The following is a 15,056-nucleotide window of genomic DNA, read 5'->3' on the forward strand; positions in this document are numbered from 1 at the left end:
ACCTGTTTATTTTACCCGGAACAAAAATAACAGTCAAAGTCTCGTCGAGTATTTCTTCCTCATAACTGTGTTTTGTGAAGTAGGCATTAGATTAAAATAAACAATTAAAAGGTAGAAGTCTAGGTTATAACTTCAGGGACTCTTAAATAAAGTTGTAATGGGTTCCTCTGCTGGTCTCAGACTTTATATGAGTGATAATAACGGACCTTTAACCCTGGATGGGGGTCTGGCGACTGAACTGGAGGCACAGGGAATCAAATTACAGGTAAAATATAATTAATAATAACAACAATCTTTATCTGATGAACTACTTTTACTAAGGTTTATACTGTATCAGTCAGTTTGTCATTACAATACTAATTTCTATAGTATTAAACTAACGTAAAGTAAAAGAGATGTCATAATTAAAACACATTTAAATTAAGGTATTTTAACTTATAATAATGATAATAACAACTATTATCATTATGATGTGTATTACATCAGTTGGTTTGTATCTGTCACATGTATATTACAGTCAAATGTTTGATAAAAGTCGATGTTGTGTTCAGTCACACGGCGCCATCTTGTGGCGGAAGACATTCATAACCTGCTTCCGCCACACCACTCACGCAACATCCGGTTGTGCAGCAGCCATTTTGTCTGTTCGGGCAGCAAGTCCACCCTGACGATCGAGAACTGCAGTTCCGTTTTAAAGAAAACAATGTGAAATTTAATCCCAGCGTTAATATTTCCCGTTATCTACTATCTAAAAAATCAAATCACAATTTTACAAGCCGAGGTGGGCGGAAGAACCCCCGGATTTGAGTGTAACAAGCGCTGGTGTCTGGTTACGACATGTCGAGCGAAGAGAGCTACCGGGCCATCATCCGCTATCTGACCGATGAGAGGGAGCCCTACGCGGCAGGGACCCCCGGGAACACCAAGAGAAAGATCCGCAAAGCAGCGACATGCTACGTGGTCCGCAGCGGGACTTTGTTCTACCAGAGGCGGCTAAAGGGACAGAATGACTTCACGGAGCTGGAGGTGGTGCTGCAGGACGATCGGAGGAGGGAGCTCATCACCGCGGAGCATGTTGCCTCTGAGGGCGGGGAACACCTGAACCAGCAGCTCACCTGGGACTTCATCTCACAGAAGTACTGGTGGAGAGGTGAGGAAGAAATAGCCACTTAAATGCGGTTAAATCTGCTTGTAAAACTGGTGTTAACATGAGGTTTTATTAATGTAAATATACGCCACACGACACAGTCACATAGTTACTCGCTGTCTCCATCTAGCGGATAATTTAAGTGTTTATTTTGGAACTTTTTAAAATTTGTTTATTAACAAAGTAGTTTGATTGGCATTATATTAAAATCCACAATAACCTGCACTGAATATTAATATTTGCACTATATGCACATACACATTTCACTGGCACATATATATATATATATATCATATGTTTTTTATTATTTCTATTCATACGGTTACTACATGTTTATTCTTATTCTTGTATATGTGTATTCTTATTATCCCTGTAGTTATCTCTTCAGTTGCTGCTATAACACCTGCATTTCCCTATGGGGATCAATACAGGTCCACCTTATCTCATCTTGTCTTACAATAAAAGGCTCATAAAATTATATTTATTATAGATTTTTATACCTAAATAAGAATATAATTGTGCTGAGCTGCTCAAGTCATGTGCCGAGTGTGTTTGTTAAAATGAAAATCCTAAAATAAAGTTGTTTTTGGTGTTTCTTTAGGAATAAAATGTATTGGAAACTATTTCATCATCCAAAATCATTGCATGAAGGAAAAGAGATAAGCACTTAAAAGAAAAATATATATGAATAAGTATTGTTGAGACTATTTTGTGCTACTGGTGGAGAAGTGAGGAACACAATACGTGTAAATGTTCAATATACGGTTGTCACGTTGCCAGATAATAATGGAACTTACACAAATAAATAGGAATGGGTATTATTTATTAACATGTTTAAACAAAACTAGCCGCAGTGCCTCACATGTAAATACATCCCGGGTTTGTTTGGCCGTGGATGACCCCTCCTATATCTCTGTTCTCTCAGGTATTCTGAAGCAGGTGAAGGACGTCATCAGAGAGTGTCCCGAGTGTCTCAACAGACGCAGCTCGGATGACGGCACTGGAAATCGACTTTTCGCCCGACCGGCGCGGCGCAGAACGACCGCCAACGCTAACGATGAGGAGGAAGAGGAGGAAGAAGAGGGAGATGGCTTAGTCTTCGCTGACCCATCTAGTCAACTGAGACGCAAAGCCACGGCCAAACACGAACTCGTCTTTGTAAGCTTCACATATTTACCTTTTTGTTTAAGTCCAGATAATTATAAAGATGGGATCTTGTTAAATAATAAAAATGAAAGCTAAATAAATGTAGCCTTTTTTCAAATTGAGCTTGGTTTAGAAGCAACATGAGCTAACTGTGTCAAATGGTATGACAATGTGGTTAAAATAATATTAGTTTTCTTCATAAATCGACTGATGGATCCGTAAAAACCAACATAATAACTCAGGCATGTCAGTCAAATATTCAAGGTTTTATTTTCATATTACTATCAGGCTTCTCTCACAATGCAACACATTATACTCAACACAACAAGAAAAATACTTAAAATAGTGCATTAGACATATATGGTGCAAGTACGTTACAGGAGAAAGAAAATAAATACATATAAATCAGAATAAGGGGGAAAAAATGTAAAATTAAAGAGTTTAAATTAGAATAAATACTATAGTTACATATTACTATTTAGATATGTGGAATCAAAAGATGTATTGATGACCAGTGATGATGATACAACCAGGGTTCGTACGGTCATTGAAAAGTCATGGAAATTCAAAATGCAAATTCCAGGCCCTGGAAAAGTAAAGTTGCGTCAAATATAATTTACATTTTATCTAATCGCCGAAATAATCTGCCATCATGCCGCGCATGGTGTTATTTTTTAATATATGAAGCGCGAGCTGTGTGCTCGAGTCTTCCTGCCTGTCGGCTGAACTCTGCTGCTCCGGTATGAGGGTCAGCTTCAGGCTGCGGCCCCACGAGGACGAATTCGGTCGTTTGCGTTACTGTTTAGTGTCATATAGACCGTTCGGCCACACGAGGACGACCGAATGCGGCACTAAACGACTGAGGAAACGATAACGGGTCCCAAGGTGGATAGAAAGGCATACCAACTGGCACCTCTCTGGGGGGTCAAACGGCTCCGTGTGTGCGCGCTATCCGAACATTTTCAGATCACTGATAGTGATTGCGCAATAGCCCCGCATCTCCCCACCTCTTCTGCTCACCTCCGCTTACCCCGCGCCATTGCTGAAGTGTTTCGCCACCAACAACAACAACAATGGCGGATCGCAGAGTTGCTATCGTGCTCCGGACGCTATTGACCATGCTACAGTTGTTTGTGCAGCAATAATGATGAGGCAATAGCCCCGCCTCTCCCCACCTCTGCTGCTCACCCCCGCGTCAAAGTAAACTGCACCCTGAATTCAGATTATTTATCTTTCTCTCGCGAGTGAAGTCTAATCTGACAGGACGGAGACACGCAGCTCTGCTCACCTGCAGCTCCTCCCGCTGCAGCAAAACACACACTTCAAGTCAGATCATCACCCTTAGCTATTTTAATTACCTCTCAAACTCCCTAAACTAGTTATAAATATGTTTATTTTACTGTCGGCCGGGTCACTCATTACTGGACCAGCTGCTGCATGAGACAGACACTGACGCTGTCCGAAGAGAGGGAGGAAAAAGAGAGGCTCCGTGTATTTTATCATTATATTATATAGAGTCGTTATTCATTTGTTTTAAAGCTCAATAAATAACAAAGAAGACCTTTGACCGGCACTTTTATAATTGTGTCCGGAAGATTTAAACTTTAATACACGTTGACTGGCGAAAAACTCTGCCCGGTTCCCTCGGCCCCCACCGCGGAGAATAAACAGAAGGGCAACCATGACAACCTTCTTCTTCGCTGCTTTTGTGGAGGAAGTTACAGCGCCACCTACAGGCTCCTGCATATGTACTGCAGCTTCTCCAGCGGTTGGAGCTAAACGGAGCGGTCTCGTGTGGGCAGACACTATCCGGATAACTATTGCGTGTGGACGGAAGCTTGTTTGTGATTGCGTTTGCGTTTGTTTATTTTATTTAAAGGACAGTGCACATTAATTCACATTGCTGTAAATGAGCCAGTATTAGCCAGCAGGCTAATTTTCAACTGTTGTCCTTGGCAAGATGTTAACTGACCACAACAAGACTAGAAAATAAAAACATAATTAAATAGAGTACAGCAGACAACATCAGTACACCAATAAATAAATAGCAGTACAAGAATAAATAAACATCAGTACACCAATAAATAAATAAATAGCAGTACAAGAATAAATAAATAGCAGTACAACAATAAATAGGAACAGTAGTACAACAATAGAGAGGAACAAACAAACATGCAAACAGATGAAATATCATCATACCTTGATTCAGTGTTCACATTTTTGATTGTTTAAAAGCCAGTTCTTATGATTGTGGTTAAATGTATGATAAGAGGTGTTATTCCTGATCTGTATTGGTATTGTGTTCCAGAGTGTAGATGCCCTCACAGAGAAACAGTGTTTGCCAAAGGAACTGGACCTAAGAGGGACTACACAGTCCCTCTTAGGGCAGACCTTGTGGTTCTACTGTTTGAATTTTTCTGTTGTATAAAAGTGCAGAGTGCTGGGGGTGCCTTGCCGTTTAGAATTTTAAAAATGAGACATGCATCAGTGTGTTTTAATATATTTTCCCAGCTGAGCAGGTTATGTTTGTCCAGGATTTTGCAATGGTGGTATAGCTTTGGTTTTTTGTCAAAAACTTTGAGAGCTTGCTTGTGAAGTGACAGGATAGGCCTTAATGTTGTGCTATTCGCCTGGGTCCAGCTGGTCATACAGTATGTTAGGTGGGGAAGGATCATGGCAGTCATATATAGTTTTGCAACAGGTGTTGTCAAACAGTTCCTTATATATCTAAAATGTGCTAGATTGTATTTAGTTATTTGCATTACCTTTCTCACTTGTTTATTGAAGGATAAAGTAGTGTCAAGGATAATGCCTAGATATTTGAAATGTGTAACTGTTTGAATGACCTCCCCAGACACATAGACCTTGGGTTCACAGTGTGATACAGTGTTGGTCTTGCTAAAAAACATACAGACTGTCTTCTTAACATTCAGATATAGCTGAGAGTCAGTAAGCCATTGATTTACATGAACCATTGCATCATTTAATTTGGCCGCAGCTTGGGCCTTGGTTTTTGCATGGACATAAATGACAGTGTCATCAGTGTACATTTGCACCTCACATCCAGTGCACACTGAGGGCAAGTCATTTATATAAAGGCTGAATAGTATTGGGCCCAGGATAGATCCCTGGGGTACACCCAGTTCATTCCTCAGGGGTGGTGATGTCTCGCCACTTACCCTTACACACTGAACTCTGTCTGACAGATAGGAGCTCATCCAGTCTATTGCACTGGGTGAGAAATTAAAATAGGACATTTTGTGAATGAGTACTTGATGATTGACTGTATCAAAAGCTTTCTTAAGATCTAAGAAGATTGCTCCAACAATGCCTCCTTTGTCCATTTTTAATTTAATATTTTCCACAAGGAAACAATTTGCGGTCTCAGTGGAATGATTGGTTCGGAAGCCGAATTGCATGGGGTGTAGTGTGAAAGGACTACTGTTAAGATGTCCAGTCAATTGCTCAGCTACACATTTCTCAGAGATCTTAGACATGACGGGTCAAACACTGATGGGCCTATAGTTGTTTGCATCAGTTGTGTCCCCGGTTTTGTGGACTGGCACAACAATGGCTAACTTCCAGTCTTTTGGGAATGTTCCCTCCCTAAAAGAGGTGTTAATTATTTTGGTAATTGTCCCTGTGAGGGTAGTAGCATGTTTCTTTAGAAACAGAGAATCCAGTCCAAAAGTGTCTTTTGATTTGGAATTGTTTAAAGAAGAAATTATAGAATTAACTTTGGATTCAGAAGTCTCTGTCAGGGAGAAGACTGGCTGTGTATAATCAATAGGTGATGAATGTATTTGAACAATTTGGGGACTGTTTATAGTCAGCCTCACAGAATCAATAAAATGGTTATTAAAAATAGCTGCTGGCCCCTTACATAAGGTTCCATTGTTACTGATCTCCAGCTGCTTTGTTATTTTATGTCCTTTCCCTGTTAGGTTCTGCAGACAGTCCCAGATTTGTTTATGATTTCCCTTAGATTCATGAATGAGATTAACAAAGAAGTTGGATTTAGCTGCCCTGATTTCCTTTGTAACTCTGTTTCGTAAGGACGCAAATATAAGCCTGTCAGTCACTAAATTTGACTTAAGAGAGTGCTTTAGAGCATTATCTCTCTCCTTCATTGATTTCCTGATGTCACTATTAATCCAGGGGAGGGTGTGTTTATTTTTGGCCTTAGATTAGCTTTTCCTGAGGAATCGTTTTGATATATTTTGGATTGTTGACATAAGGGCATGTGTGTTGGTATCCACATCTGTACCTGATAACATTTGGCTCCAGTTAATGTTTTTAATTTCCCTGTCGAATTCATCAATATCACTCTTGGGTATTCTTAATTGGTAAGATTTTGTACTGGGTTTCAAATGGAAGTGGGATTTAGTGAGCTTTCTGACTATGAGAGTTAGGTTGTGGTCAGACAGACCAGTGATAATATTGTAGGTTTTTGTCACCCTTTCAGGTTTGTTGCTGAAAATCAGGTCAATCTGGGTTTTTGAGGATGTGGTTATTCTAGTAGGCCCCTTAATTAATTGTGTGAGATCAAATTGATTAGATACCCGTTCTAGTGCCTTATTACTTGCTTTGTCCTCCCAGTTAACATTGAAGTCACCCATTAATATTATTTCCTTGGCAGAACTGCATTCTCTAAGCATTTTTTGTAATTTGTCAAAGAAAATAGCTTTTGCAGATGGTGGTCTGTACACTCCAATGAGAATGAAAGACATCTGTGGGGACAGGCTAACATTAAGACAGATATGCTCAAGCTCATTCTCAGCAGAGCATTGAAACTCATTACATGATAATCCTATGCGTTTAGCCGTTTTCGTCCTTGTGTGGCCGCAGCCTCATTAGCTACGGTGCGTTCGTTAACTGTGCGGAGTCACTGTGGCACAGACTGAGCCGCTGGTAAACAGCTGTTAGAACGGGCCATTCAGGTGTTCAGAGCAGAGCGGCAGAGCGTGATGTGAACTGAAAAGTTTTTCTGTCACAATATCATTAAGGAATCGTTGAGCTAGCTAGCTAGCTAGCATACATTGTCACTATCTGCTAACGTTAGCTTTAGCCTTCGTTTTCTAATAGTTTTTTTCATAGGCTATAAACAGAGGTGGTATAAGTATAGATATTGTGCTAGAGTAAAAGTAGAAGTACTCAGATCTTGTACTTGATTAAAAGTAGAAGTACTCAGATATTGTACTTTAGTAAAAGTACTAGATCTTGTACTTTAGTAGAAGTGGAAGTACTCAGATCTTGTACTTAATAAAAGTATAGTACTCAGATGTTGTACTTGAGTAAAAGTAGAAGTACTCGGGTCTTGTACTTGAGTAAAAGTAGAAGTACTCGGGTCTTGTACTTGAGTAAAAGTAGAAGTACTCAGGTCTTGTACTTGAGTAAAAGTAGAAGTACTCTGATCTTGTAGTAAAAGTAGAAGTACTCGGGTCTTGTACTTGAGTAAAAGTAGAAGTACTCAGATCTTGTACTTGATTAAAAGTAGAAGTACTCAGATATTGTACTTTAGTAAAAGTACTAGATCTTGTACTTTAGTAGAAGTGGAAGTACTCAGATCTTGTACTTAATAAAAGTATAGTACTCAGATGTTGTACTTGAGTAAAAGTAGAAGTACTCGGGTCTTGTACTTGAGTAAAAGTAGAAGTACTCGGGTCTTGTACTTGAGTAAAAGTAGAAGTACTCAGGTCTTGTACTTGAGTAAAAGTAGAAGTACTCTGATCTTGTAGTAAAAGTAGAAGTACTCGGGTCTTGTACTTGAGTAAAAGTAGAAGTACTCAGATCTTGTACTTCAGTAAAAGTAGAAGTACTCTGATCTTGTAGTAAAAATAGAAGTAGAAGTACTCGGGTCTTGTACTTGAGTAAAAGTAGAAGTACTCAGGTCTTGTACTTGAGTAAAAGTAGAAGTACTCAGATCTTGTACTTGAGTAAAAGTAGAAGTACCAGAGTGTAGGAATACTGTTACAGTAAAGGTCCTGCATTCAAAATGTTCCTCAAGTAAAAGTAGAAAAGTATTCTCATCAAAATATAGTGAAAGTATCGACAGTGAAAGTAGTCGTTGTGCAGATTGGTCCATTTCAGAATAATATATATGATATGTTTTATAATGATTGATCATGAAAGTGTTCTCAAAGCTGGTGGAGGTGCAGCTAGTCTGAAGTACTTTGTAGACTGCAGGGTAGCTGGTGAAGGTGCAGCTAGTCTGAAGTACTTTGTAGACTGCAGGGTAGCTGGTGGAGGTGCAGCTAGTCTGAAGTACTTTGTAGACTGCAGGGTAGCTGGTGGATTTACTCCAGGTGGAACTAAAGTCTGATTCAACACTTGATTAGATTTCACATCATTAATCCAGATCTGTGAAGTAAAGGTATTAAATACATGTAGTGGAGTAGAAGTACACCATGTACCTCTGAACTGTAGAGGAGGAAAAGTACACCATGTACCTCTGAACTGTAGAGGAGGAAAAGTACACCATGTACCTCTGAACTGTAATGGAGGAAAAGTACACCATGTACCTCTGAACTGTAATGGAGTAGAAGTACACCATGTACCTCTGAACTGTAGAGGAGTAGAAGTACACCATGTACCTCTGAACTGTAGTGAGTAGAAGTACACCATGTACCTCTGAACTGTAATGGAGTAGAAGTACACCATGTACCTCTGAACTGTAGTGAGTAGAAGTACACCATGTACCTCTGAACTGTAATGGAGTAGAAGTACACCATGTACCTCTGAACTGTAATGGAGTAGAAGTACACCATGTACCTCTGAACTGTAGAGGAGTAGAAGTACACCATGTACCTCTGAACTGTAGTGAGTAGAAGTACACCATGTACCTCTGAACTGTAATGGAGTAGAAGTACACCATGTACCTCTGAACTGTAGTGGAGTAGAAGGACACCATGTACCTCTGAACTGTAGAGGAGTAGAAGTACACCATGTACCTCTGAACTGTAGTGGAGTAGAAGTACACCATGTACCTCTGAACTGTAGTGAGTAGAAGTACACCATGTACCTCTGAACTGTAATGGAGTAGAAGTACACCATGTACCTCTGAACTGTAATGGAGTAGAAGTATACCATGTACCTCTGAACTGTAGAGAAGTAGAAGTACACCATGTACCTCTGAACTGTAGAGGAGTAGAAGTACACCATGTACCTCTGAACTGTATTGGAGTAGAAGAACAAAGTAGCAAAACATTGAAATACTTAAATAAAGTACAAGTATCTCAAAATTGTACCCACGTATAGTACTTGAGTTTATGAACTTAGCTACTTTACACCAGTGGCTATACAGATAGAAAGACTAAGCCTTGCACAGGCATGACAATACATTTTCAAAATGCTCAACAGTGCTGCCAGAATTATAAACTGACTGCTACACAATTAAAATAAATGCTTTTATATATTTCTATTAGATGTGACTCTTTGGCGTTTCTGTTATTATTACCTGCTGCTTTCAGGGGGTCAGGGGTCGGGTCCTTGCCACCTTTTTCATACCAGCCTCCCTGACTACAGTTGCTTTAGCGTGTAGAAGCTAGTAAGCCTACTATTTGATTTGTTTTAGATCGGCACTACATGTTTCATATGCAGACCGTATTTTCCTGTTCCGTGTTCAAATAAACCATTTTCAGGTCATGGAAAATGAGGTAAAGGTCATTGAGAAGTCATTGGTGAGAAAGTGTATGAACCCTGTACAACATATATGTGACCCGCTCTATCGAAATCAGTCGGAAGTCTCAACGGCTCATTTCAAAATAAACGTGGATTTGCGTAAAAAACAGGGGTTCGGGTGTTTTGTTTAATTTTAAACAAACAAAGTCTTGGCTTTCAGAATATGAAACTTTTATTTCCAAACTCACACGATAAATACATTCTTTAAGCTTGTAAAGGGAAGACGACAGGCAATCTGCTCTTCCGCAGCGCCGCCCTCCCTCCCTCCGGCTGACATTATGAATGTAAGCGTATAGTAATCATAGATAACACGGCAGGGTCCGTTACAGTTTGCTTTCATCTGATTTCAAATAAACAAACTTGTTTGGGCAAATCCAGATGATAAATACAGCTTTGAAGCTTCGGCATAATTACAAGCGGAGAACGGAGTAACTTGCCGTCACAGCGGGCAGAACAACAGCCGGTGTTTCTCCTGAGGGTTTTCCCCGGGAAACAAACGCAAAATTACACAAACACACACACACGTATACACACACACACACACACACACACACACACACACACACACACACACACACACACACACACACACACACACACACACACACACACTCGCGAGCTTCCCCCAGACCAGTAATCCAAACGAAAATATCTTCCCTCCGTGGTATTTTGATAATTTGCTAATAACCAATCAGATCGATGGATTCCAGAGAAGAGGAAACTTTGAAGGCCTTTTTCTCAAAACGAGGACTCGGTGACGGTCGTTATATAATGTGACATATGTTGCTTAATATTTGGAGCACAAAAACAATCCTGATATCATTAGAAAGCTAGGAGTCTCCTCTTTCCAGCGGTGTATACAACTCAAAATGTGTCTTCGGGTCAATGCGACTGATTTCGATAGAGCAGGTCATATATTATAAACATGGCATCATTAGTTCTCTGTGGTCAATAAGCAGTTTACAGAAGTTATCTTGAGCGAAGGTGATGTAACAAAAGTGAACATCAGAAGAAAATATAACAAGATGACGATGTTAAAATTACAGCAGCAGCAGAAAATATGCTCCAAATACGTTTGTTTTTTGTGTACTAGTATCTTTGCTCTAGTGTCGTCACGATAGCAACATTTTGGTTTCGATACCAAGTCAAGAATTCCGATTATTTTCTTAAAAAAAGGGAAACAGTCTTAAATGTAATTATTGTGCTTTATTTCACACCGGAATCATACGGAGCCCCTAAAGGGACATGAAAAAAAAAAAGTCAGGATAACGGGTTAGTATCTCGCGCGCACGAGAAAACGAATCCGTTATCCTGACTTTATTTTTTTTTGAGAAAGTTACCGATGCACCAAGGAGGAAGTGGAACACGAGACAACCATTTCATTGCAGACTTTTATGTTTACGTGGGGAAATGACAGTGCATACATTATTTGAGATATATTTTGAAGTCAGACTTAATTGTATGGACATTTCGGCCAGGGGTGTAGAGCTATTGGTTTAAGCACCGGATTGGCAAAAAACAGGAGAGTCTGTAAACCAGTCTGCTTTGATCTATGAATTAATGTCCGTGACTCTCAGAGTACCTGCTGTCACACACACACACACACACACACACACACACACACCACACACACACACACACACACACACACACACACACACACACACACACACACACACACACACACACACACACACACACACACACACACACACAGAGCCAGTGGCGGACTGGCCATCGGGACGTTCGGGACGATTCCCATTGGGCCGGTACCGAAGTGGGCCGCCCGTTGACAGTTTACGTGGGCTGGGCTGGGTGCGAGTCCCGGGCTGATTTTTAGTCCCAGTCCGCCCATAGCTGTTCAATGAAGGTAAACACAGTGTAGGCGGTGCGTAAAAGCTCTTTGAGCGCTGGTGCTGCTCTTCTCTGAGTTACACGTCCCGCTGCCTCCTGGAGTGACCACACACCCCTGGCCGAAATGTCCTTAAAGTGAAGTCTAAGTACGATATATATCTCAAATAATGTATGCACTGTCATTTCCCCACGTAAACGTAACAGTCTGCAATGACATGGTTGTCTTGTGTTCCACTTCCTCCTTGGTGCATCGGTAACTTTCTCAAAAAAAAATAAAGTCAGGATAACGGATTCGTTTCTCGTGCGCACGAGATACTATCCCGTTATCCTGACTTTTTTTTTTCATGTCCCTTTAGGGGCTCCGTAGAATCATAACCATAACACAAACCTTTAAACAATGAGAACAATGAATAAAATAAATGACAAGAATTCGTATTAAATACAAATAAGCATCATCTCAAACTACTTTTTTGTCAAAATAGATTTGTATATTAAACGACAGAAATGACATTCAACACAATTCATCCGACAAAAAATAACCTCACTGTCAGAGATATCGCTCAAACACTTCCAAATGTCGCTTCTGGCGTCTTTGTTGTCAACGAGCCGAGGCGCAGCGGCAGTTGCACTCCCACTCGCAGCCATGCTTCTCGCTTTCTCACATGCTCTGGCAGCTAGCGCGTGCACGAGAGAGGGGAGGGACTTATGGCGCGTTTCCACTGCAGGCCTCGCTCGGTTTGGTTAGGCCTTATTAGGCCCGGCTCACTTTAATGCTGCGCTTCCATTACAGTTTAGGAACTGGGGCAGTTACTATAGTAACGCAGTGTTGGCGGAGCCGTGACGTCATCTTCAATGAGCGCCCCAGAAAAACAACACAGCCGTTAGCTGTTAGCACTCAGAGCTCACAGCTCCTCAGATCTGTTCAGAAACTAGACAGAAGTGAAACCAGTACAAACCACAGACTGCCTGTGTCATGGAGAATACAGTCGCTGGTTTATTTATGTCTGTAGGCCGTTGTTGTGAGTGTGGACGGTCGGAGCATATATAACGTTAGCTTAGCCGATCTCCATTCAGAAAACACGCATTTTAAAAGGTGTTTCTCTGCCGTCTGTCTGCAGACTCGTCAAAGCATTAATTCATGGTTTTTACTAACCGGTATCAGTGTGTTGTTACTTCGGCATCATTTTGAAACGTGTATTACAATTAAATCACGGTCACATATGTTCATCTTTCAGGGAAGGACTTGGAGCGTGCTTGAGAGGGGAGGGACTTAGAGCATGCTTGAGGGGAGGGACTTAGAGTGTGCTTGAGAGGGGCGGGACTTAGAGCGTGCTTGAGAGGGGCGGGACTTAGAGCGTGCTTGAGAGGGGCGGGACTTGGAGCGTGCTTGAGAGGGGAGGGACTTAGAGCGTGCTTGAGAGGGGCGGGACTTAGAGCGTGCTTGAGAGGGGCGGGACTTGGAGCGTGCTTGAGAGGAGAGGGACTTGGAGCGTGCTTGAGAGGGGAGGGACTTGGAGCGTGCTTGAGAGGGGAGGGACTTGGAGCGTGCTTGAGAGGGGCGGGACTTAGAGCGTGCTTGAGAGGGGCGGGACTTGGAGCGTGCTTGAGAGGGGAGGGACTTAGAGCGTGCTTGAGAGGGGCGGGACTTAGAGCGTGCTTGAGAGGGGAGGGACTTGGAGCGTGCTTGAGAGGGGAGGGACTTGGAGCGTGCTTGAGAGGGGAGGGACTTAGAGCGTGCTTGAGAGGGGCGGGACTTAGAGCGTGCTTGAGAGGGGCGGGACTTAGAGCGTGCTTGAGAGGGGCGGGGCTTAGAGCGTGCTTGAGAGGGGAGGGACTTGGAGCGTGCTTGAGAGGGGAGGGACTTAGAGCGTGCTTGAGAGGGGAGGCACTTACGGAGCGTCCACACTACAGCTCCAAAAATAGCTTGGAGCTGGGCGTGTCTGGAGCTTGGGGATTTTATTCAAGCAACACGGCCAACAACCAATCACATGAATCTCCCGCCCCCGACATACAAAGCAAAAAACCCCGGGGATTTTATGCGAGCAATATATATATAAACTCCCCAAACAGGCGAAAACCTACCAGTTTCCCCCACTGTCTCTGCCACCTCCCTCCATGCCTGGTTCCTCCGGTTTGTATCCCGGGAGGTGAAGAGGGTCTGGTCATACAAAACCGGGTGATTCGCTACGGCGATAGTTAGTTTCTCCTCCGACTTTTTTTGAAATATAGAAATGAACGGCGGGATATCTCTCCCAGCTTAGACGCGGTTTGATTGGCTAGTGCTTCAGCTGTCAGATTTTGGGAAACGGGATTTGATTGGCTGGCGCTGGCTACTCCGGCGTCCAGGCGACCAGAAGTTGAACAATGTTCAACTTCTGGTCGCCTGGGTCGCCTGAGACGCCTCGCTCGGCTACCCACAATTCAGTTCGGCGAAAAAGCACGGCTACGTGACGTCACCCCATTGAAAATGAATGGGCAGCTTGGAGCTGCTTGGAGCTTTCGACGCTGTAGTGTAGACGGGCCGTTAGAGTCAAAACAGCGCTTTCTCACCGGAGTACTTTCCCCCGTCATTCTTAAAGTACCGAAACTAATGAAACGGAGGAATCGTTTTTATCGGCAGGGTACGATGACCAGTTATTATTGTTGACTTGTGTTGATTAGATTTTGAAGGTGTTTGAATGCGTGTGTTTCCCAGGTGGACAGTAAGGGCGAGGTGAATCAGTTCCTGCCCAAACACAGCCAGACGATGCTGGACAAACTGAACCAGCAGCGCCTCACTAACCAGTTCTGTGACATCACGCTGCTCATCGAGGGAGACGAGTACCGAGCGCACAAAGCCGTGCTCGCCGCCTGCAGCGAATACTTCAACGAGCTCTTCTTCGAGAAGGGAGCCGCCTCCACACACGAGGCCGTGGTCGACCTGTCCGGTGAGAAATGTTGTCTTTGTCGTATCGTAACAAAGCATTAGGTTGCTGTGAAGGCTGTGGCTGAGTGAGATAGTGCGCTGACACTTTGGATCAGGGGAGAGCAAGTTCGAGTCCCATTACACTTTCATTTTTAATGCCAGTTTATTTCTATTTCAGAAATATTTTGGACTGTTTATTTCTAGTGTCTTAATTTCTCTTATGTACATTGCCTTGTTATTTTTATACTGCTGCAACGCAGATATTTCCCAATCAATAAAGTACCTACCTACCTACCTACCTACCTACCTACCTACCTACCTACC

At 42.3% G+C, this 15,056-nt stretch overlaps 1 protein-coding gene across 1 annotated transcript in view; it reads left to right on the plus strand.

Annotated features, from left to right (window-relative positions):
* Positions 1-627: 627 nt before the first annotated feature.
* The window catches only part of zbtb11 (zinc finger and BTB domain containing 11), a 24,406-nt gene continuing 9,977 nt past the window's right edge, over positions 628-15,056 (plus strand). Inside the window, exons 1-3 of the mRNA XM_034081204.1 lie at positions 628-1,150; positions 2,073-2,305; positions 14,523-14,780. Coding sequence (XP_033937095.1) covers positions 838-1,150; positions 2,073-2,305; positions 14,523-14,780 — 804 coding nt within the window. The 5' untranslated portion in view covers positions 628-837. The remainder of the gene's footprint in view (positions 1,151-2,072; positions 2,306-14,522; positions 14,781-15,056) is intronic.

The sequence above is a fragment of the Pseudochaenichthys georgianus genome, chromosome 4, assembly GCF_902827115.2.
Source record: "Pseudochaenichthys georgianus chromosome 4, fPseGeo1.2, whole genome shotgun sequence".
NCBI classification, from domain to species: Eukaryota; Metazoa; Chordata; class Actinopteri; order Perciformes; family Channichthyidae; genus Pseudochaenichthys; species Pseudochaenichthys georgianus.